Raw genomic sequence first — 26,109 nt, 5'->3', positions numbered from 1 at the left:
CAATTTGGGCGTGACAATTTTGTATGTAACAACAGTTGGCTGTATAGACTTAAAAACTGATACATCAGTTCTTTGCGTGTAGTTATGTTATATTATTTTTTTTCTCTCTAATACTTTTTGTTTTTTGAACCATTTTTTATTGAGTTATTGAAGTTATTGAGAAATAGAAGGCAGGTTTAACTCATTACTGATGTAGTGAGTAATAGTTATAACGAGGAAATTTTGTCTGTTCCCGGTGCTTGCGACAACTAAGTTTGACTGTATATGTTATTATTGTACAGACACCTCCACAGTCTGATTCATTGTGGGAGACCCAAACTATCCACACAATCTATTGTACTGCTCCTCCTTGAACCCATTAACAGACAAAGCACTTTCAACTGACTTTAACAATCTGTTCCACTCATTCACAACTCTCCATGCAAAAATTCTAGTCTTTACACCCTTACTAATCATACCTTTATTCAACTTTCAGGGATGACCTCTTGTTGTGGCCCATCTAGCCAAATGCTGAAACATTTTCCCTGAATCAATCCTATAACCTTTAAGTAACTTAAATATTTCTGTCATATCCCCTCTTTTTCTCCTATCAACCAACTTCTACAATCCACACATCCTCAGTCTATCTACTTCATCTATCTACTCAATCACATAAAATTTTCGCGTTACAGTAAAAACTAGATGACTAAATTCCTGTCAACACTTGCAGTGTGTCCTCTTAACTTCAGGCCACTGTTGACTCTCACTCCCACATCTCAAATCTTATTCACTTCTTGAAACACGTTTCCACCAGTACACAGCCTTAATATGTTTGCATTCTAAAGTTCAGCACTTTGCACTTATTAACACTAAAACTGCAGTCCCACTCATTCATCTAAGCTAAAAGTTGATTTTAATCTTTCTGAAGGGAGTTAACATTGGCAATAACTCTCTCAAATTTGCATCATCATTAAACAATTGAAGATTTCCTGTCACATGAAATATCACTAAAAAATAAGATAAATAGTAGGGACTCAAGAACAGATTCGTATAGCACACAGGTTACCTTTTTGTTTTTGGGACACTGTTCCACTATATTCAACTTGCTGGTATCATTCAGAGAGCCCATTCATTCCCATTTTCTCCAGCTAGTACACCAAGTTGTCATGTCGCAGCCTACCAGATACCTTTTGCAAAATCCAAGAGTATTACTCTCTCTCTCTCTCATCCAGCATTTGGCACTATATCATATAATGCAAGTAAATTGCCAAAGCAAGAAAAGATTTATCCTTCAAAACACCCAGGTGACCAGTTTATTCACATAATTTTTGGCATACACTTATACATTGCTTATGTCAATTGCATCCTAATTGTGATATCCATACTTTATTGGCTTCTTTACTACATTTTATCAACTTACAGTATCGATGCTAGTTGACTGTGGAGCTTCTCATAATTATCTGCCTTATAAATCAGTACTTCGTGATCATTCTCACCAATTGTCATTAATCTTGTCAATTTCAATACCTGCAAAACACAGTTCTGCCTATTTCCCACAAAAAAGAACTGTATTATCCCAGCCTTACCTTTTGACAACACACAAATCTCTAGGCAGGATGAGATCTCTTTCTCTCCTTGGGATTACCTTGATATCAAGACTCTCTTGGCTTAAACACATTACCACAATTTCTTCCTCGGCATCAAAAAAAAAATTAGGATTCCTCCTTTGTTCAAGGCATTACTTTACTTCCAAACAGCTATTACCCATATACAAATCACAAATTTGCCCATCCATCAAGTATTGCTTGCACATCTGAGGAGTGCCCCTAAAAGCTCCCTAAAAATACTCGACACAGTACAGAAGAGAGTAGTCTTAATGACTCATTAATGATTAATTAATTGATTAATTGATTAATGACTCATTTCTTACCCATTCACTTCAGCCACTGTCACTTAGATGCCTATTATCTACTGCATGCATCTTCTATAAATATTTTCATGGTAAGCACTCATCAGAACTGTCCTCAATAATCCTCCTTCTCTCTACCAATCCATTGAAACACATGCAGCTATCATTCTACATCCTTTCACAGTTAAACTCCATAATTATAGAACTAGTTTCTTTCCCTCCTCCTTCATTCCTATTGCTGCTGTATTGTGGAACAGCCTTCTCTCCCATCTGTTTCCCAAAGAATACAGTACATTGGCTTTTAAATCCAATGTGAAAAGTTCATTCCTATTGCTGCTGTATTGTGGAACAGCCTTCTCTCCCATCTGTTTCCCAAAGAATACAGTACATTGGCTTTTAAATCCAATGTGAAAAGTTCCTTGTATCCCAGTTCTCTTCCAGTACATGGTACTAATGTGCTATTGGTTGACCAACCAGTGTCTCACATATGGGCCTAAAAAAAAAACCTAGCAGCAGCATTGATACCTTTCACAACCACATCCCATGAGGATATGAAATCCAACACCTATATACTTTGTGTTACTTCCATCAAATGCTGCTTGATATAGCTATCTCTCAGAAATTCAACAAATTAACTCTCACTGTTTCCACACACTATCTCCTTTCAGTCCATATTTTGTATCTTCATTAGGATTACCTTTCTTTTTTTTGACCAACCTATTTTAACATTTTATGATTAGTGCACTGACATTCCCAGGCCTGTAACAGCATCCTATTAGATATACTGTTTTATTAATTTGAACCTGACATATACTCAAACAATCAGATGCACTATTTTTCATCCTTTATCCTTAATGGGCACAATTCCTGCTTTCATTAGCAGCATGCTCTCTCCTCTCCATTTCTCCTTTCTGTCTTTCTGATTGATTCTATAGCCCTCCATTCTTTCCCTTCAGTATATTATCCTCAATCAACCAGGGTTCACTTATTCTAGTTATATTTTCATTCTTTTTGTATTGTTATATTTATGAATATTTGTTTAATTTGACTGTAAGGGTAGCATGCTTCATTTTGTAGTTTTAAAAGGTTTTATTTTTGTTTTATTGTATACTATTATCATGAATAATGGCACTAATGTGCAAAACAATGGCAGAAGATTTTAACATGTAGAATTTTGTTCCCCTGCACATATGCAAATTGTGTGCACTTTGTAGAGAAGAGATTTATCAAAGGAGAACGTGTTTGCTGTAAGTGTTTCCTGAATGAATTACAGACGTGTGAAGAGAATAATAAGAAGAAGAATGATAGTGATGAGTTGAAAGACAAAATGTGTGATAATGTGATTGTTGAGACAGGTGTTACAAGCAGTATAAATATAAATGAAGAGGTGGAAAATGAAAAGAATGATCAGATGGCAATTGAAAAGATAGCACACTTACCTCCACAGAACAAAATATGAGATTGAGTGATTGAAGTAAAGCTTGTCAGATGGTATGATACAGAAACAAAATAAGGGGGATATGCAAGGAGAGAGAAAGCAGAGTAATGAATGAGTGAAAACATGAAAATAAGGATCAGATTTTGTGTAATTCATTGATAAGAGGAGTACTTGAGGAGAGTGTGACAAAATTGTGTTTTTCTAGTGCCAAGATTAAGGATGTTAATGATTCTGTAAAGATGAAGAGAGTGAAAGTAAAAGAGTTGGTTATTTCGAATGGTACAGTCAACTTATCAGGTGATGTGTGGTATGCAAAAAAATATCAGAGTTGCTGGTGCATACAAAAAACAAGAGTGAGTTACTATATTATGATGGAGGAGAGCTGAGATGGAGAGTGATGATTGCAAATGAGTCGGGGTGCAGATTGTGCAAGAAGAGTAGTGCTGCGTTTGTGGATGTGTGGTGCGAGTTTGATTTAAGGAAGGATTTATGCAAGGTGGATGGCTTGTATTTTGAATAGATTTGAGGTCAGCAGTCTTAGAAAATCTTGTTCAATGAGAGTTTGGAAAAGCTGTCAGGGAAACTAGAATGTTTGGGGGGTACAATTTGAGCAAGGATGTCCAGGAAACCTGTAGGTTAGTAAGTGGGGAAGTGAACACATGATGCTAAATGTAGCACCCCAGGTTCTTAACTTTAGTGGGCTAAGCAACACAAGTTGTAAAGGAGGTTGTGGGATCAATTGGTATTGCAGTTTATCTACTAATCCTAATCTACTAATACTAATCCCAGAAGTATTCAAAATAAGGATGAGGAGATGAACGAGGATAATATAGTCATATGCATAGAATGTAAAAGATATAGTATCTATAGAGAGGACAAAAAGAACAGAATATGGGAAAGGATTTTGCTAATCATAGCAGACAAATTGAAGCCAAAAAAAAAGTTGAAATATATCGGGGGGGGGGGGATGCAGAGGGCAGCTCATTTGAGGTTATCTGGTTTAAGATAGAGGCCAACAGCACAAAATATGTAATGGGTTTCTGTTGTAATCCAGGAGATATAAGGGAGAATATAGAAGGCATGAATTAGTAAATTATAAGAATACAGTCAAGTAAATTATTATGGGGATTTAAGCTATGGGGACATAGATTGGGAGGAGGAATGGTCATGGGAAGGGAGGGAAATATCATTTATACCGCTGCTGAGAGAAAATTACTTGAGGTGGCATGCAATGCAGGGGACACAAGGTTCAAGAGTGCTGGATCTGATCACAGCATCAGAGAACCTAACAATAACCAATATTTGTACACTGCCTCTACTTGGATGAAAGTGATCATGTAGTCTTGACCTGAGGAATTGCCAGACATGCAGAATTTTCTGTTAATAAAGGGATATATGTAAAATTGCAAAACAGGTGATTTTGACAAGCTGAAGAGCCAGCTTTCAGTAATGCTATGGCATAAGAATTTGGAGAGGGGAGAGTTAGATGAATGACTAGCAGAAGTAGCTTCATTAAGCAGAAGTTATGCACAAAGAAAGGGGAGGGGGATTATAAAGAAAAAGGTGATCAGCATGCCATGAGCAGTACAAGGCACAGGCAAGAAGGGCAACAGTGTATGGTAAGGAAGGTGAAAGCTAATGATGAGAGAGAGCTAGCTGATGATGCTAAAAGAAATCCTAAGAGGTTTTTTTGCTATGTTCAAAGTAAAAGGAAGCATGACTATAGAAGGATGACTTTAAAAAGTGCTGATGGGGGGAGGTAACAGAAGCAAACCAAAGAGATGAATTACTGAGTGAGCATTTTGCATGAGTGTACCACCTAGTTGCTGATGTTGAAATGCCAAATGTGACATTGGGAGAATAGAGATTGAAGAAATGGAGATGTTTAAAATATTGCAGAAGCTGAATACAAACACCACCATGGGATTAGATGGCATATTTGCTTGTGTGTTATGGGAATGTACAATCAGTTCCTCTGACCAAGCTGTTTAATTTAAGCTTCAGTACTGGGAAGGTGCCAGTGGAGTAGAAAGAGGGCAAAATAATCATACCATATAAAGGAGGCTCCAAGACAGCTGAACCATGTCATTGGTGAAAGACGCAATTCAAGACTGAGTGGATAGGAATATGATACTTTGTAAGGGTCAGCATGGTTTTCTGAAGGGCAGGTCTTGTTTACTTCAGTAATTTGCTTACTTTTTATAATAAAGTTACGGTATAGTTGGATAAGGGAAATGGTTACTCAGTAATGTTGCTAAACTTTTTAAAGGCATTTTACTGGCTTCCACATAGAAGAATTCTGTTGCACAAATTGAAGCAAATGGGGATGGATATGAATCTGGTGATTTGGATTAGAAAGTGGCTTATGGACAGATATCATCAAAGAGTGTTTTGCGGAAAAGTTGAGTGTAGAAGAATGCAGGCGACAAGTGGTATACTACAGGTCTCAGTACTTAGTAAGTGGGTGTAATAGGTTGCCAGAGTTGGTTGCGAATACTTCGTCAGTGAATGAATTTAAGGAGAGTTATGATAGATATTGTGAGAATAATGGATATCTCCTGTGATGAGTCTTCTGACTCCACAAAAGATACCTGTATAATAATAATGTTATTATTATTATTACATGCTGACTCAGTGTTGCAAACTCTTAGTCACACTTGTTTTATTTCAATTCTGTGCAAGCTCATCAAACAGCAGTATTTTGTAAATGCCCAGCACTAAACCCATTCAGGTGTGTTTCAACTACACTAATTGACTAATTGCATACCCTACTGTTTGCCCTCATACAGCTGAACCTTGTCATTTATTATCTTTGCTGTACTACTTTACTTGCTGTTATCATATCTGGGCAATATGCTAATTACTTTCTTTCCCAAGAACATTATTATTCTTCTCCTCCTGCAAAAACTTCCTCAGAGGGGTGGGGGGAGCAACTTAGCTTTCTTAAACCTGTTTTTTTGTTCCAGCAGGGCAGTTAATCCTAATATATGTTGTTTAAATTCAGCCCTATAATGCCTCACTTATGTGAATTTTATTATCAGATATCGGTGGGTCAAGAATGGAGAAGATTTCGAATATGTGGTTTATGATAACCGCATCAGCCAACAGCCTCGAAGAGGAACACTAGTATTCACCAAACCAGATAGTGTAGATGAAGGATTATACCAATGTTTTGCTGAAAATTCTCATGGTGTATCTGTATCAAATGCTGTATTTTTAAGAAAATCTGGTGAGTAATTTTTATTTATTGATTTATTTTTTTTTAGAAGCATTTTGTATGTTAGCTAATAGAAATAAATGCATACTTTGGATATTATTTGAATGTATTCACAGGATACATATACATGAAATGTTCAGTCAGATAATTAATCTTCATTGTTATTTACGTTTTTTTTTTATTATAACCATTAGACCTTTATACAGTCAACTCATCATTGAATTTCTTGTTGTATCACATTTTACCTTGAACTCGAACTGTTTCCACACTTACTCTCAGGCAAAGCATTCCACTTACCAAGTACTATAAGTTATATAAGTGTGTATGTGTGTGTGTACACACACATGCATATAAGTTAAACATTATTATTATTACATGACCATCTCCATGGAATCAGAAGACTTATCATGACAATGCTCCATACCTTTCTTTAAGCTCATTCACTGTCAGGGTTCTCACAGTTACTTCTGGCAGTCCATTCCACTGATTTACTGTTGCCAAGCAAAATGCGAAAAATCTGGTGGGTGATCCCTTGTTTTCTATCTCTCTCTATGGGTCATATATTGAAGAATTTCATTTTATGTCCAAAATGATAGTCTGTGTGGCTATAATATTATTTACTAACTAATGGTCATAGTATTTGCAAGTTACCTTTAGTTTAGGTTTTAGCTTCTAATCTGGGTTAGTTATGAGATATCTGCCTGTATAAGTAGATGGTTTTGCTGTTAATTCATTATCTGTAATCAGTCCATATAATAATTCATGAATGATAAAATTGTCAAGAAATAGTAACCATGCTGTTTTTTTTTTTTTTGTATATATGAAATAAGTTGTGTTTTTTTTTTTTTTTTTTTTTTTTGTAAGTAAATTTTTATTTTGTAAAAATGTATTTACGAAAAAAACTAAATGGTGCACATAAATGGAATCTTACTCCAGTGATTTAGCTAATGAGGAAAAACTACAAAAATAACGGAATGTTTTCCATTTTGTGTACCAAAATAAGCATATGTAGGAAAATTTTCTGAAGAATCATGATACTCTTAAATTTGTTTAAATTTGGAAGAAAAGCTAAGCTATTTCTGCACTCAGTTATTGGTATCTTGTGCTAACTATTTTTAACTGTCAGATTTTTAGGGAAACACAACATGCACTGTAATATTAATTAAAAAACTTTAATTAATACTTCCTATATTTTGGTAATGTTACATTACCATCTTCAGGGAACATAAAAATAATATGTGCACGCAGGCACTAATACTAAACACATGTGGCTGAAGTCTGTCCTAGATTCCTTAAAGATGCCATCTAATGGGCTAAATTGTGTAGTAGTCTTGGTTGTTGGGCTGATATTCTAAGAATGCAATATAACTACTTTTAATTGTATACTGTCTCAGCTCTGATTAAGTCTTGTACTGAGTTTTTTACCATCTTTACCTTCAAAAAATTTCAGATAGGTATATAAATCAATACCCTTGGATTAAATTCTCATTTAATTTTATTTTTCTTAGTCTATTTGTTATAAAAGGGATATGGTCTTCTTAACTGAAGGTGAGTCAGCTGGTATGGAAGTGTCAGAGGTTTTTTTTTTCTCTCCCAGAAATTTGGATTTTTAATCCCACAAAACAGGATAACTAATCAGAGAACACACATTTCATAGATATATCAAATCATAGTATGGTATATGAAGCCAAGGTACTCAGTTGACAGTCATTGAGCTTAACATGTTAAAGGGAAGGTAATATATACACATATACAGGTTGTCCCATGAAACATGTGCCAGAATTCAGATGGTTATCTTGGCCTTTTTTAAGTGAAAACTTTTATATCATCCTATTAAAATCACATTGCATAGTTATAACGAATGGAAAGGGAGACTCAAAGAAATGCACAAACTGAATGAAATTATTTTAATTGAATAATCTCTCATTTGCACTTGAAACTTAAGATTAGTCTTCTAGGGGCTTGAAAAAAAAAAGTTCCATGTGTGGTTCTAGAACACAGTGAAAAATATAATATGTAAAAAAATTTATAATAAAAAAAACTGTCACTATGAGGTGACCATTGTTTAGTCCTCAACAGAAAGAAACTTGTTATTCATTTCCTTCTTAATGATAATAAGTGTTCGTATTTGGGCAATTAATGCAAAATTAAACTGCATTTTGCATGCATGACTTTGCATTTCCACCCTAATTAATGCAATTTTAAAATAATAGAAATTCTATTAAGAATTCTTTTTGTTATGTATTACAAAAAGCAGAAGAATATTATTGGCTCATTTGTTACTTTTAACAGATTGATAAATTATATTGCTCTGGAAACTAATGTCCTTAATGAATTGCCTCTATACTCTATTATACCCACCTGGCATCTCATTTCAGGACAGAAGCAAGACTATATTCAGTCCATTACAAAAAGAGCAAGGAAGATAAATGTCATCAAGCTATCAACCACCTGTCCTAAGCTCAGTCGTCTCTTAAATAACGGAGAATGTCATCAACAGTCAACATCTGGAGGCCAACTGTGTGGATTCAAAATATATGGCAGATTTGCTATCATTCCCTCCCTTCATTTCTTAATTATTGCATACACATGGTATACAATAGTACTAATATACTATAGGATCTGAAACTTCTCATGTGTGAAATATATGCATATATATCATCAATCTTTGATCATAATATTTATTTTCCTACTTTCCACTGATAAAATGTCATCATGGTAATGAATGTATTACTTGTTAATCATCTAAATGATGAGTTCTTACTCTCATCTAACAAATTTCTTCTGATAGGTTTCATTTGCATGTGTGAATTCAGTTAAAGAGCAATATGAATGATTTCAAGGTACTGTTGGTTGTTTCTGCAGAAAGAAAAATTCAAGGTAGTTATACAGTGCAGAAACAGTTATAGTGTTAAGTGGTTCTATCTTTGCATAGTCCTTGGAAAATTCTTTTTGCTATATGCAAGTTACTTCTACTTCAGTCAGGTACTATGCCTGAAAAAATGTCCTCAAGTACTATTAATTTAGACTGTTAGTACTCTGTCATTTGGCATAATCTGTTTTGACATAACAAGGGATTGTCTTCAGGCAGATGAAACTTATCTGTCCAAAATTGGTTTTAATGATAAAAGAATAAAAGTAGCACACTGAGAAAGTAAAGAGCAGACCTTACCTCCACTTGTTCAGATTGTCCCATTCATACAGCCAACAGATAACTTCATTCATTGTTCTGGAAAAAAAATTAAATATTATTATTACGAGTACATGGTCTCTCTATGGAATCCAGAGACTCACCGTGGGAGACCCAAACTAACTACTATACAACCTATCATACCTCTTCTTAAACTCATTCGCTGTCAGGAAACTCCAACTAATTTTGGCAATCCATTCCCCTCATTCAACACTCTCCACACCAAAAATCTAGTCTGCACCCCCTTACACACTCTTACACAACTTCCATAGACGATCCCTAGTTCTCAGACTGGGAATCATATGTGGAAATTTTTCAATATATGACAAGGTAGACATTTTGTCGACCTTGTTATATATTGAAAAATTTCCTTTGCATCAATTTTATAAATCCCTTTTAATATCTTATAAGTTTCTATCATGTCCTCTCTTTTCTGCCTACCAACTAAACTTTGTAACCCACGCACGTTCAACCTATTCTCATAGGGAACATTCCACAGACCTGTCACCAAATTAATTACTTATCTCTGAATCCTCTGCCAAGTCTTAGTGTAATCTAGAGTGCCAAACAGCCAGTAAAAATTAAGATGGCACATGGGGTATGCTTTGTAGGAATCCTACCACATGAAGTCTTTAAACACATGATGTGCTCAGAGAAAAGCACATGATGTTAGAGTCAGAAACAATCTTGGATCCAATTTACATAATTGATTAATCAAACAACAGTGCAAAAGTTGTATGAGATCAGTTCTGGAAAATGAAGTATAGATACAGTAAATCCTTGCCAAACGCGGGGATTACGTCATTAATCCATTGCATGCACGGCAGAATCGCTTTCCGCAAAGTTAACTTTCTATGGAAAAAAATGTGTTCAAATTAAGAAAGTATGTATGTATAATTTAAACTAACCTAAATATTGTTGTAATTAAAAGGGGAAAAATGAAGCAAATGTTAATTGAAAGGATTTTTATTACTGCTTAATAAGTAGGTACATGATACAATTATTTTTTTTAAAAAGCTAGTGATTTTTGCTTGGGACAATGACTGATGCAACTTTAAAATTTTTGCAGTAAGGAGCGCAGAGTTTTTCAATGCCTTTCATAAAGTGTCCTCTTATTTCTTCATTTGGGTCAATCTCTATTGTAAAATCAGACAGTTCCTGTGCCTTTTTTAACAGTTCGTTTAACTTCTTGTAAGTTAAAGGCACTTTATCTTCTTCTTCACTATCGCTGCTTTCACTGTCGGCTGGTGTTGCAAGATCATCCAATTCCTCGTTCGTCATTTCTCGATCATCATTCTCGATTAATTCTTTGACTTCTCCTTCTTCCATATCTGAAAATCCTTCGCTGCCAATTGCTTTTGCAATTTGTACAATTTCTTTGTCTTCATTTTCAATCGATGGAAATCCTTTAAAATTGTTGACAACTTCTGGCCAGAGCTGATGCCAGCAAGCATTCAGTGTTGATGAATTCACTCATTCCCATGCGAGTTTAATCATTTCTATGCAGTGGCTTATGTTGAATTGCTTCCAAAATGCCATTAGCATGTCGTGCTTTCCTTCATCTAGTGCTTTATTTGCAGAGGTGTAAACATGCCTGACATAATAGGCTTTGAATGTTTTTATGATCCCTTGATCGGATTAAGAAAGTGGTGTTAGGTGGGAGGAATAAAACCTCTACATTTGGATGCAATGTTGTGAGGGCTTCAGCATCGTGTACCTGGAGCATTATCTAGAATTAGGAGAACTTTAAAGCACAGGTTTTGCTGTTCTAAGTAATGTTTGACTTCTTTAATGAATGAATTTTCAAACCAGTTATTAAAGAGGGCTTTTGTTACCCAAGCTTTTCTATTCCACTTCCACACAACGGGCAATTGCTCAAAATTTTTTCCCTGCAATGCACGAGGCATTTTAGATCAATAAATGAGCAGAGGCTTGCACTTGAAGTCACCTGATGCATTTCCACAAAAAAGTAAAGTGAGTCTATCCTCAAAAGCTTTAAAACCTGGGGCAACTTTTGTGTCTTTGTGATGTAGGTTTGTTGTCCCATTCGCTTATGAAATAGGCCCATCTCATCCGCATTGAAAACGTTGCGGAACGTAACTCCTCTCTTCAATGAATTTCAAAAATTGGGTTTGAATTTCTCTGCTCCTTCTTTATCTGCAGAGCCAGCTTCTCCCTGAAGCTTTACATTGTGCAAATTAAAAAGATGCTTAAAGTTTTCAAGCCAACCTTTGCTTGCTTGAAAGTCAATTTTCTGTGACGATTGGCCATCTTTATTTAAAACAAAAGAAAACAAATCTAAAGGTTTGTTTCGAATAGCAACACCATCCACAACTGAGCCTTTTTCATTTACTTGATTGTCAATCCAAGCTATTAATATTTTTTCCATCTTTTCCAATTGCAGAATTTTTTTGAAACTTGAGCAACCTTTGCCGAAGTATCGCCTGAAGCTTTGACACTAGACCGAATCTTTTCTTCATTCTCCTGTATTGTTCTTATGCTTGATTCAGTTATAGCTAGTTCTCTTGCAAGCAATGAAACAAATGTACCATTTTTCAACTTATCTAAAATTTCAATTTTCTGAGATAATGTCAAAACTTTGCATCTTTTTGCTGCTTTATCATCTTCATTCTTTCTCTTAATGTCATATTGAATTTTTGAAATTAAAAGAAATACAAATGCAAAAGGAGAAGAGGATAAACACTGATAAATACATGATTACAGCTCTGCTAATGTGCGTGAAATGATCGCAACTCGGCCTGGGTCACTCAGCTAGCGGGCAGCACCAAGCAGGGTTGCCGGTCGACGAATTCTGCAGCGTACTGCGTATGAATGAAATTCTAGCGTTGGACAAATTAAATGAAAACAATTAAGATAACGCGTATGTGCAAAATTACGTTCTGCAAGGATTTACTGTATAAAATACCCCATTTTGTCTACCTTGGAACATAATGGAAATATTGCTAATACTCAAGTTACTGTAGACATTTTGGGAGAAAATTTTGCTAGAATCTCAGCAGCAGCTTCGTATCCACTTGAATTTTTAATATTGAAAGAGCAACAAGAGAAACAATGGCTACACTTCTCTGCCAATGCACTACTGCATTGGCAGAGAAGTCAGTTGTCAATGCCATCCCAAAACCAGGAAAGGATCCAACATAAGCAAACAATTACTGATCTATTGCTCTGATCAACAGTTTATGTAAGATATGGGTAAAATGGTTAATACTAGACATTGCTGGTATTTAGAAAGCAATGATGTTCTCTCCAATGCGCACAATGTGGTTTTTGTAGACATCGTTCAACATTCACCATTTGGTTCATTTAGAAACATGTATTGGAGACGCATTCCTAAAACAAGAACATCTGGTTTCGATGTTCTTTGACATGGAAAAATATTATGACAGCCTGGAGATATGGCATATTAAAATACGTCTATAACTTAGGTCACCTTCCTCTATTTATTAAAAACTTTCTGTCTAGCCAAGTCTTTTGAGTCCAAATGGAAATTACACTATCTCAGTTATATTATCGAGAAGAAGGTGTTCCCCAAGGCTCTGTCTTAAGCATGGCATTCTTTGCTGTCAAAGTTAATTTGATCATTGAACAGCTTCCTTTCACTGTAGGCAACAATATATATATATATATATATATGTTGATGGAAGTTTTTCCACTTGGTTAAATTATAAATTAAAGATACCAAGAAATTATTTACTTGGTTTAATCCTTTATCCAAGTGTAAGCAAACAAAGTTTGCACCTGAAATATAATCAGGACAGACAATAAGGACTGGGGCAACTCGTATATGGCAGCTAATGACTTCACATTATTTGCATTAGTATCCCATAATGCAAAGCACATATCCTTATGGGTATGTATAATGCTATGCATTAAGGGAAGGGTCACTATCCAGACTGGTTTTGACCTTTATTGAGGTCTCATCAGTGGGAGCCAGACCCATAGGTGATACCAAGGTTGAATTAATACTCAAGTCATATTTTCATATATGAGTAGCCAAAAGGTGTCACACCTTACTATTAAAATACTCTGGATTAGATATAGTTGTTGGAAGTTTTTCCACTTGGTTAAACTATAAATTAAAGATACCAAGAAATCATATACTTGGTTTAATCCTTTATCCAAGTGTAAGCAAATAAAGTTTGTGCCTGAAATATAATCAGGACTGGGACAACTCTTAGTGATGGAAGCTAATGACTTCACATCACTTACCTTAGTATCCCATAAAGCAAAGCACATATGCTTTATAGTTTAACCAAGTGGAAAAACTTCCAACAACTATCTTTAATCCAGAGTATTTTAATAATAAGGTGTGACACCTTTCAGCTACTCGTATATGAAAATATGACTTCGGCATTACTTCAACCTTAGTATCACCTCTGGGTCTGGCTCCTACTGACGAGACCTCAATGAAGGTTGAAACCGGTCTGGGTAGTGACTCTTCCCATAATGCATAGTATTATACATACCTGTAAGGATATGTGCTTTGCATTATGGGATACTAAGGCAAGTGATGTGAAGTCATTAGCTTCCATATATGAGTTGTCCCAGTCCTGATTATATTTCAGGCACAAACATTGTTTGCTTACACTTGGATAAAAGATTAAACCAAGTTATATAATTTCTTGGTATCTTTAATTTATATATATATGTTGATAATTTCACTGTCTATTGTTACTCTTGTAACATGAGGATAATTGAAAGACAACTTAAACAATCACTTGATCATGTCTCTTCATGGGCTCATAGTAATGGGTTCAGATTTTCAGCAGAAAATAGTCTGTGTACACTTCTACCAAAAACATACTCTTCATCCAGATCTGGAGGAGTTAAGAATTAGACAAAGTGTTATTCCAGTAGCAACAGAAGCCAAGTTCTTGGGCCTTCTCTTTGACAGAAAGCTCATGTTTCTCTCATTCGTCAAATTAGAAAAAGTGTAAGAGAGCCTTGAATCTCCTTTGCACTCTATTGTCTACTGAATGGGTGCAGATTGATCTTTGCTTTACCTTTATCATGCACTTATGTTTAAGGCTAGATTATGGATTCCAAGTGTATGGTACTGTAAGGCAGAGTGGTCTGTGATAGGGGGATCCTATCCATCATCAAGAATTAGTGAAAAAGCTGCTGCTTCTTTTGACACATTGCATTGAAACAAATGAACCAGCTCTATCACTTAGATGGAAACAGTTATCTTTCAACAATATTCTAAAAATCGTCTCTTCCAAAGCAGCCTATGTGGACTAATATCTTTTCTCTGTGTTCGGAGGCACGCACACACACCAGATTGCCACATGTCTTTTTGGTATGCGTGTTAAAGAGATTATGCAAGCTATTCGCATGAATCCTGACAACATTACTTGCACTGAATGTAACAGCACTCCTATATGGCAGGCTTCTGCTCCATCATGCAACCTCTCACTGTGCCAGCTAAGGAAATCTGAGACTCCATCATCTGTGTATATTCAGTTATTTAATGTGCACAGAATATTCTTATTTCCTTCCCATCTATACTGATGGCTCAGGATTTGAGACCTCTGTCGGTTTTGCTGTATTTCCTGAGCCATCAGTATAGATAGAGCCATCGGTATATTCAATACTGATGGCTCTATCCACCAGGATAGAGCCATCGGTATATTCAATCACATCTACTTGATTGCAGCAATTATACAGCAGAGTTACATTCAGTTCAGCTTGCAGTGTTCGTATAAAAGAAAAAGACACTCAAAAGTGTATAATTTATACAGATTCATTGAGTTCCTTGTAGGCTATCTTATTTGTAGAACCTTGCAAAGCACTGGTTCTACAGCTGTTGTATAAATTAAATTCTTAATTTTGAAATTTAACTGTACTGGGTTCCTGGCCATATCAGAATTAAAGTTAATGCAACTGCAGATGCTAGATCAGCTCATATCTTTTCCAAATACTGCTTGTTAGTCCTGTATCCAGACTATAGACAATTTAGAAGATCGAAAGTTAATAATCCAATGGCAGTAATCGTGGGAAGAAGCACTGACAAATAAATTGCACGAGATTAAGACTGAAGTAAGAATTTTTTTTTCCACCAGAGTCAGGCCAATATTGTAACGGTGGGTCAGTAACTTTAGCATGCCATGTAGATAGCAGTGCAACTTGGTTTTTTGTGTGTGTGTGTGTGTGTGTGTGTGTGTGTGTGTGTGTGTGTGTGTGTGTGTGTGTGTGTGTGTGTGTGCTCTCAATGATGACCTTAATGTGAAGGTTGAAATGTTGAGTGTTTATTTTGGTTTATATTAAACTTAAAGTTTTACTCTAACAGGGAAGTCGTTTCCATAATTTTCATGATGTAATCTGATCACTGTGTGAGCATGAAGGAAAAGAGAGGAAGTTGTTTGTATTATTTGACTTTGCATAGGTCAGTCATCTTTTACATATTGCTTTTTACTGAGGGCTAATGACTCACCTATGTACAATGCAATATACACACAGTCTCATCATTTGTCATGTTTTGGTAGAATGTCAACATTTCACTCTCTAGAAAGGAATGAATTTTTTTATTACACTGGCTGAGCCATATATCGTCATGTAGATTTTATAGGACTTGGACAAATTGCATGAAGTTTTAGCTTTCTAAAAAGAATCAATTTATATAAACACATTGGATTATATATTCTATTTATGTGTAGATAGTGGTTTGCTTTACTTAATTTTCTTAAAAATTTGATTTTTGTTCATAATGATATTTATCAATTTATCTCTTTATTATGGTTTATTATTATGTTGAGTACCTCTCTAACCTTGGCAGAGCTGCTGGGTGCATATGAGCTGCCTTTGTGCAAACTTAAAAAAAAACCCTGCCCTTGAAAATCAATGAAAGTAATTAAAAAAAAAACATTTTTATAATTATAATATATATATATTTATTACAGTACTAAGTACAAGAGTAATCACATATGCAAAGTAAAAGTATATAATTAAATAACAAAATAATTTTGGATCATATATACATAAACTTATAAATACAATCACATCATGCACCTTATAAAATCACAAAATTTTCCCCTTTGTGTTTTTAATGCCACAAAATTCTTAATTAATTCACCCAAGTCTAAACTATTCATAATATCATTTTCTATAGATATTACGAGTGTTGTGTGAAAAGTTTGGTAAATTTCCAATACACAGCAACACGATTTGTTCATCTTACCAGTGTCGGCACGTGTCATCTTTTTCATGACCCCTAGCAAAATTTTAGCCACATGTGACGTGTAGTTCTTGTTTGGCAAAAAAAGAATTTCAAATTCAAACTACTGCATTCGCATTTTTCATAAAAAATGAAGAAAAACAAGTTTCGTGCAGTGATAAAACACTTTTATTTGAAGAAGTGGAAGGACGTGCAGATCAAAGCTGAGTTAGATGCAGTTCATGGTGACTCTGCACCAACATTAAACACTATATTTGGATAAATGAGTTTAAACATGGTTGTAAGTCCATCAAAGATGAAGTGCTCTCGACTGAGGTCACTATGAAGGAAATGATTAGGAAGGAAATCCATAGTATCATTATGGAAGCCCACCGAGTGAAAGTGCATAAGATTGTTGAGATTGTAGACATCTCAACTGAACAGGTGTATAATATCCTGCACATGAAAATGCTGTGTGTGCGCACTGTAGTGGATCCACCACTACAGCAGCAGTCAAAACAGTGGACAATGCCCGGTGAAAGAGCACCGAAAAAAGCGAAGACTGTTTTGTCAGCTGGGAAGATGACCACTGTGTTTTGAGATTCCCAAGGAATTATCATGATAGACTATTTGTAAAAGGGTGAGATGACAACAGGAGTTATGCATAACTTTTGGACCGTTTAAAAGAAGAACTGAAGAAAAAAACAGCCAGGATTGCGCCCAAAAAAGTGCTCTTTCATCAAGACGGTGCACCGTCCCACACATCAGCCAATTCTGGCTGATGTGTGGGATATGCAATTCGTGCAATTTTCCCGAATTGAGGACAAAATTGCACGAATTGAGGTTCATATTGGTTCCACATCCACCGTATTCTCCTGACCTCCCCCCCCCCTCCTCCTCCTCCTTGTGACTTCTTGTTCCCAAACTTAAAAATTTGGCTCTGTGGGAAAAAATGTTAAATGTTCTTCGAACGAGGCTGTCATATAGGTTGTCAATGACTCTTTTGCACAATTTGACAAATCCTATTTTTTAGATAGGATGAAAAAATTGGAAACTCACTGGACCAAATGTGTCGACCTCACTGGAGAGTATGTTGAGAAATAAAGGTGATTTTATAAGAAAAATTCCGATAATTGGACCACATGTTTATTAAGATAAATAAATGAATAAATATATAAAAAAAGAAAAACACCCGGCAGTTTCATAAGTCGTTTGATTTGCATCTTCAGGGGTCAAAGGTAACTAAAAGTTTAAACACAAGAAATGAGAAATTACTTAAAATAGTTCATTCTATGTAGTTGTGGCCATCTAACTGTTCATTAAATTAAATATCCAAATGCAGATTCAGTGCAATGCTAAGTTTGAACAATGCTGGATGCTGTCACGTTCACATTATCCAAGGTCTGACTTGGATAATGTGAACATTATCCAAGTCAGATTATCAATTGAACATTATCAATGCTGACCAAACTTGGTGTAGAATTAGTCCCTGGTTTTTGTTGCATTGTGTTGGAATTCTGAGCATGTTTGCAGCTTCTTTAAATTTTCTTATGTAACAATTTTTTTCAATGTAAGACATGTTTGTTTTTTTGCCAGAGTACATTATGGCTGGTGGAAGTTGTATGGTAAGCTAGGCCTGATTTGTGTTCTCATCTTTTTTGCACGTCTTTTTGGTGTTCGTTCATGCAAATTTCCCATAATCTTCCCATCTGGCCTATGTAGCAGATGCCTCAGGAACAATGAATTTTATCAACACCTGATTTTTTTAAAGGATGATGTGGAGGTTTTGGGGGATGTAGAAATCTTGAAATTTTTTCCAGCGGTAGAAAAGCAAATAAAAAAAACCGACTTATGAAACTTGTCGTTTTTTTTTTTATTATTATTTATCTTAGTAAACATGTGGTTCAATTACCAGAATCTTTCCTATGAACTGCTAAACCACAGAAACTTATGCCTACAAAGGTGATTTTTTCCAAAAAAAAATGTGTTTAACTTATTTTTTTACCAAACTAAACAAGCCTTGTATAGACAAATCTGTTAAACATTCTTGGGTTATGGTTGATTGTAAATAATTTTTAATTATTTTGAGTTTTGAGAAACTTCTTTTCTCTGAAGCTACTGGTAGTGTTAGGTAAATTCTTAAAACAACTGAAATTATTTGGAAACGTATCATGTAAATTGTTGTCATATATGAAGTTCTAGAAATCGTGAGGGGATATATCTTTTTTTTATGAAACATTGTCATGTTTTCAGTTCTTCGAAAAGGATATTGTAATCAGTATCACAATCATTTGGATTTTTATCATTGCTTAATTTCAAGTGTAAATCTGCAGTATTTTAAGATATCTTCCTCCTTACTGTTTCAATGCGTTTTCATTATGGATGATTTTAAATATTTCATTATTCTCCTTAAACAACATACGATTAAAGATGATAGCGCTGTCTAATATTGCAAAAAGTAATCATATTTTAAAATTATTTTTTGCCTAGTTAGAGGTTCATCATTTGCTTCATAACCAAAGATTCTTTTCTTTTTTTCTTTTTCAAATATTTGGAAAAACTAGTTTTACATCCAAAATATTCTCCTTAAACAACATACTATTAAAGATGATAGCGCTGTCTAATATTGCAAAAAGTAATCATATTTTAAAATTATTTTTTGCCTAGTTAGAGGTTCATCATTTGCTTCATAACCAAAGATTCTTTTCTTTTTTTCTTTTTCAAATATTTGGAAAAACTAGTTCTACATCCAAAATATCTGCCATCTTCTTTGCAGAATAACACTTTCAAAATTTTGATCTGTGTTTTAATCTGTTAATTCTTTTGTAATTTGTTCAGCACATTCAATAACTGTTTGTATATTAAATGAAAGGTGTTGCATCATTTTACTGGTGATATTAATTTTAGTTAATACATATCATGCCATATAATAATTGAACAAAGAAATTTTAACAATGTAATTTTTAGAACAAGATTATTAGCTTGTGCTCTTGATTTGATATCTTTAGTTGTGTCTTCGATTATTTCCAAGAGGGTGTTATAAATTTCATCTATGTTAATTTTAAGAGTATAGGTTTTATGACTTCTATACAGCTTTCCCATCTTGTATTTGACAACTGTTTTAAAGTTAAATTTTAAATAGGAGAATTCAATATAGCCCATTGCTTAGTAAAAGTGGAATAATAATTGTACAATTCTTGGACAATGCAAAAAAAAAAAAAATCAACTGTTTCAAAAGATATTTTTGCTGATGCAGAACTACTACTAAATTTCATTATTGAAACAATTACTAAATTGTTTCAATAATTTTTTGTTGAAGTCCGTTATGTTTACCATGCACATTCACACCATTGTCATATCCTTCGCCGCATAAATTAGAAATATTGAGATTCCATGATTGTAAATGATTTAAAAAAAAATCCATATAATCCCTGACCAGTGGTGTCATCAATAGCACAAAATCCCCCAAAAATGTTCTTGAATTTCTGCTATTTTTATTTTTGTTATGATATACAAATCTAATAACAAGAGTTAATTGTTCTGTATGAGTTATGTCTGGAGTTGTATCAAGAATTATCGAGTAATATGTTGCATTTTGAACTAGTAGGATTATATTCGCAGGCTTCTCTCAAAAAACAGTCAATTCAAATGTATGTAAGATTACTCAAGAAGACTAACACAATGACACTACCAGATGCATGCGACCATTGCTATGCTATATCTAAATGAATACAGGCCAGATACATCATATGGACATTGTATATATATATAATTCTTGAATTCCTTAAATGGTGCCATAAAAATAAATTTTATTATTCATATAATCAATCGAAATGCCACTCCTTTGATTAATTGCTCTTGTGCGGTGAACAACCTGCACACCTACACGTGGCAGCCCTGACCTTTGGTTTGGAGCAGTATAACTCTTGATGTCCTCGCTGATAAACCCTAACCAACCAAGCTTTCAGCAACAATCTCTCCAGTTAACTTGTACCAAAACTATTTAAATGTAGTCCATCTCTTTCTCTCTCAATTGGTTCTATCTTTTATTCAAAATCATCCCACACATTCACAAACTGCTCTCATTTCTCCTCATATAGTGCTGCCAATATATTATTATTCATTAGCATTGCTTGACATTTCAACTTATTACTGTCAAACCTGATTGACAAATACATTGACTGCACTTCCATGCTGTTATTTTTACTCTCCTCAACAAACCTTCTGATATTCATTCTTGCATTTTTCTTGTTCTCAAACATAACAGTACAGTGGGAAAGGTCAGTGTGTTGCCAAGTTATGATAATGAGTTAGGACGGAGAGCCAGAATCATGAATGGTATGCTAGCAGAGCTGTGTGAGGAGAAGGGAATGCAGTTTGTGGATGTATGGCATGTGTTTGAGGGACGAATAGAATTATATAGCTGTGATGGATTGTATTTGAATGATTTTGGAGTCAGTAGACATGTTCACATACTCCTCAAATCCAGTGCCTCAGTTGATAGACTGGAGAAACTGTTGCTAAGTGCAGTGTGTGAATCAAGCAAGAGATGAAGTCAAAGAGGATAATGGTAATACTCAGTTACATGAAGAGTATAAAGAGCAACCTAGGAGAGTTATCAGGTTGACATGGAAGAGATTTTTTCATAGAATGGGGAAGGGGTGATAAAACAAGAAGCAATCCCTGGAAACTGTATATAGAAGGTGTGAGCAGAGGAGTGAGGAGAAGGTTTTTTACATAGAGAGTGGTTGGTGAGTGGAATGCATTGCCCAAGTTGTCAATGTTGACACATTGAATCAGTTTGTGATTCAATGAGTCTCTGACTCCGTGGGAGTCAGATGTTAATAATAGTCAAAGTAACAAAATGATATCATCATCAACAACCACTTTGCTCACATACTCCTCAAATCCAGTGCCTCAGTCATTGCTCATTCTGCTTCCAGGAAAACAAACCTTAAGCACCTTCTCATTCACCACACCATTAATTATCGAATCTCTACAATTCCACTCTCACGTCATTCATTATCTTTTACACTCAACTTTTTTTTCCTGATTGCATTCTTTCTCACTCTTCAATCTGACACATCCTCTATTCTCATTTCACTCTGCATATACTTCCTTTCTTTTTGTGTTGCATGGTGATCAGCATTCATTTTAGAAATTATGGACTTTACAACCGTGTTATAAATAACTATTTTAATTTCCCAACGTTTCGACCTTCATATTAAGGTCATCATCTGGAGTATATACAAATAAATATACAAGGACAAGCTGAATTACATTTCACACAGTAAGCTAAAGAAACAATGATTTGATCACTGGTTATTTTACTGGCATGACCTCTAGTGAAAAAAAAATACAGATAAAATTAAAATGAATTAAATTTTTAGATACATCAAAGCTAAATTCTATTTAAGATAACATGGGAGAAACATTCTTTCATATAGATAGTTTCTTACAGTAACAATGATGTCCTATTTTTTACCATGACAATTGTTATATTAGATTTAAGATTCTGTATTATCTACAGTCCTGCTTATAGTTAGCTCTTAGGGAGAAAGATTTTGTGGGTAGAATATGTACCTTCCATATGCTTGGGATTTTTAATCCATCATTATTGTTCAGATTGGGGTAGGTGATAAGAATCTCACAGGCTTCCTTAAATTTGCATTCATACCATGTTTTGGTGTGATGTAAACAACTGGTGCTTTTCCAGTCAATTCTATGTAAAGTGTTCAGGGCATGATCAGAAAGGCCAGCTTCACCATAGTTATTATATATAATGTGTCATTTATGTTCCTTTTGTCTGATAGGAATTGTGCATCCTGTTTCCCCTATATATGGTAGATTACAGGTGCAAAAAATACGGTATACTCCAGGGTGGGCCAGCAGAGGGAGTGGGTCTTTGGATGAGTTCAGTAAGCTTTTTAATTTTGCAGGAGGTTTAAAGGTGGCTTTGAGGTTGTATTTCTGTAGTATTCTATCTGATGTCCCTTTAATGTAAGGAATGGTTATAATTTTATTGTAGTCTGGTTTATCTTTGTTTTTTATTGAGGTCTTGTAGAGAATTTTGTTAATAGTGTTTTGGCTGTAACCATTTTTTAAGAAAGTATTGCTGATAACTTTAAATTCGTCTTTCAGCGCTTGTTCATTGGAGCAAGTCTTCAAACCCCTGTTTTTTAGAGTATTAATGATGCCTAGTTTTTGTGTTGGGTGGTGGTAGGTGTTTATGTATACATATTGGCCAGTATGTGTTGGTTTCCAGTAAACAGTGAAGAAAAGACTGCCAGAAGGAAGATGTGTGACAAGTGAGACTGGAAAAACAGAAGTGTGTTCTGTTTTTCAGTCTCAATTGTGAATTGTATGCGTTTGTGTTCAGGTGGCTAAGGAAAGTGTCTGGCAGCTATGGGGCCAGATCGCGAAAACATTGTCAATGTATCTAAGCCAGACTTTGGGGTTTTAAAGGAGAGGAATCTAGAGCATGTTGCTCAAAATGTTCCATATAAAACTTAGCAATGGGGGGGGGGGGATAATGGCAAGCCCATGGCTGTGCCTTCTTTTTGTAGGTAGAAAGCCTTTTGCCATACAAAATAACCAGAATGTAATGTAATACATGCGCAAAGATGATATCTGGAGAGAATTTGTTCTGTAAAAGAAAGATTGTGTAATTGATTGGGACATTCGTAAACAGGGAAGAGATGTCGAGATGTCAAAACTGACTAATAAATCATCTTTTTCTAATGTAATGTCTTTGATTATGTTTATGAAGTGTTGTGTGTTTCTGATATATGAGGGGAAATGACCTACCAACTCCTTGAGTGTTGCCGCTAATTTCTTGGCTAGGTGATAATTCTGGCTGTCTGTACCTTCGACTATCGGCTGGAGTGGTGTGTTTTCTTTGTGTATCTTTGGTAGACCGTAAATTCTCATTCCCTGAGAATTTACGGTCGTGTGGAAGTAATTTTTTGACTGTATCTTTGGGCCATGTAGTAATTGATTTAAGTAGTTTCTCTGTTTTCTTTTTTATTCTATTGGTTGGGTCGTAGTTAACAAGTTGGTATGTACTATTGTCCGAGACTAGCAGATTAATTTTTTCTAAATATGTGGTTCGATTTAGGATAACGGCTGCACTTCTTTTATCAGCTCTAGTTATTACGATGTTCGGATTTGATTTTAATGATTTCACTGCTGTTAATTTGTTTCGTTAAGTTGCTTGTTATTGTTTTCTTATAATTTATATTTAAAATGTTGGCGGTTTCTAAACGTATTTTATCTGCTATGGTATTTGGGATGAATCTTAAGCCTCTTTCAATATTACAAAAAATCCAGTTTGTTCATCAATCTGGGTGCTATGGCAAAATTTAGACCTTTGCTGAGTAGCGAGAGTTCATCTTTGTTTAAGGCATGGCTGGATAGGTTAACTACATTACTGTTACCTGCAGACGATTGGTGGCTCCTGTTATTTCTTGCTTCTGGTTGGTTGTTAACGTTCACTGTGAGGAAATTCAAACATGTCCATTGGTTTTGTCGATCTTTTAGTCTATGAAATTTGGACGAGATTTTCTTTCTTAGTTTCATTATTATCTGTAATCTTTGAGGATAGTCCAAATATCTACGTTCAAGTAACTTGAAAGTTTACATTTTACAACAACGTGAAATCATTAAAATCAAATCCAAACATCATAATGACTAGAGCCAATAAAGGAAGTGCCACTGTTATTTTAAATTGAACCACATATTTAGAAAAAATGAATCTGCTAGTCTTGGACAATAGTACATACCAACTTGTTAACTACGACCCAACCAGTAGAATAAAAAAGAAAACAGAGAAACTACTTAAATCAATTACTACATGGCCCGAAGATACAGTCAAAAAATTACTTCTGCACTAAAATAATTTCTAAAATGACTGCATATGCTTCATCTCTTGTCTCATCTTTACTGATTCAGCTTTCATATTTTGAATCACTTTCTCACTGCTCACACTTTTTTTTCTTGTCATCAGTCATTCATGCTGTTTTGTTAGTATCATTCACTTTCTTGCAGTCAGTCTTTTATGCTGTCTTGTCATCCTTCTCACTTGCTTCCATACCTACACTCATATCTCTTGTTCTCCTTATTGCCTTCTATTTCTCATATCTGAAGAAGCTTCATAATCAGAGCATGTTAAGATGTTCGGTCTTCTTATATAATATGAAAATTTCTTATGTGATATGTGCTCCACATGCATATATATTATATTCATGGCAGTCTGCTATTCTTAGAAAATCTATGCTATTTGTCTTTTGCACTAATCCATGTGCAGACCTCACTTGAATCACCATTTTGTCTTGGATCAGTGAACACCCATAAAAAAAACACAAATTAATTGCTTTACAATGTAAAACTCAACCTCCTCACCTCTTCCAACCAATTTCAGTTTTACACAACAAAATTTAGTTAAAAATTATCTTTGTCACCATACAATAAAATATAAAAATTTAATTTATCCTTCTGCAGTCTTTAGAATCAGTGTGTTACCATCACAGACCACTAAGCAACCCTTTTTTTAACCATTTATTTTTCTATGATAATATTGATGAGCTTTTAATGAAAATCTTTCCATGCAAGGTTGGAAAAATCTATTGCATTATTATCATGCCAATGAAAGTAAGCCCACAGACTTTTAATCTGTTCTCATAGAAAGAATTCCATAGACCTCTCAGAATCTTTGTCACTTGCCCCTGGATTCTCTCTACCACTTCAGCTGACTAGAGCTGTGTATGAAGGAGAAAAAGAACTTGTCTATCCCTACTTGTTAATTTCTTCTTGCACGTCCATGAAATTTGATATGCTGTTTTGGCTGCCTTCGCAGTATACCTCTAAACTTCAATTTTCTCTCCACATTCATCCATAAGTCCCTCATCTTACCAGTTTCCTGCACTTCAGTTTCACAGCTTGTTATCTCTTCCCAGTGTAGCCTTACACTTGACTACATTAAACTGGCAGCCATTTACCTTTGCCCATAGTGCTAGTATATGTAATGTAGTGATAGTAAATGAAGGTGATGAAAAGAGATCCTGCAGGATCTCCTCTCATCACCTTCATTTACCATCACTCTTCCCAATTTAGCATCATAACTGAATATTTCCTGTTGAATCCTTTCCTGTATCACTAATTACAAAGTAAATAACAGAGGACCAAATACTGATCCCTTTAGTAC

At 34.9% G+C, this 26,109-nt stretch overlaps 1 protein-coding gene across 1 annotated transcript in view; it reads left to right on the top strand.

The window, feature by feature from the left end:
- The window catches only part of LOC150094452 (neuroglian-like), a 479,168-nt gene that overhangs the window by 88,645 nt on the left and 364,414 nt on the right, over positions 1-26,109 (top strand). The window contains exon 3 of the mRNA XM_090412472.1: positions 6,368-6,555. Within this exon, the coding sequence (XP_090268598.1) occupies positions 6,368-6,555 (188 nt within the window). The remainder of the gene's footprint in view (positions 1-6,367; positions 6,556-26,109) is intronic.

The sequence above is a fragment of the Typopeltis vanoorti genome, chromosome 22, assembly GCF_054136105.1.
Source record: "Typopeltis vanoorti isolate ZY-2024b chromosome 22, IOZ_Tvanoo_1.0, whole genome shotgun sequence".
In the NCBI taxonomy this organism is placed as follows: Eukaryota; Metazoa; Arthropoda; class Arachnida; order Uropygi; family Thelyphonidae; genus Typopeltis; species Typopeltis vanoorti.
Note: the sequence above shows the minus strand (reverse complement) of the source record. Positions and strands in the feature narration are given on the sequence as shown.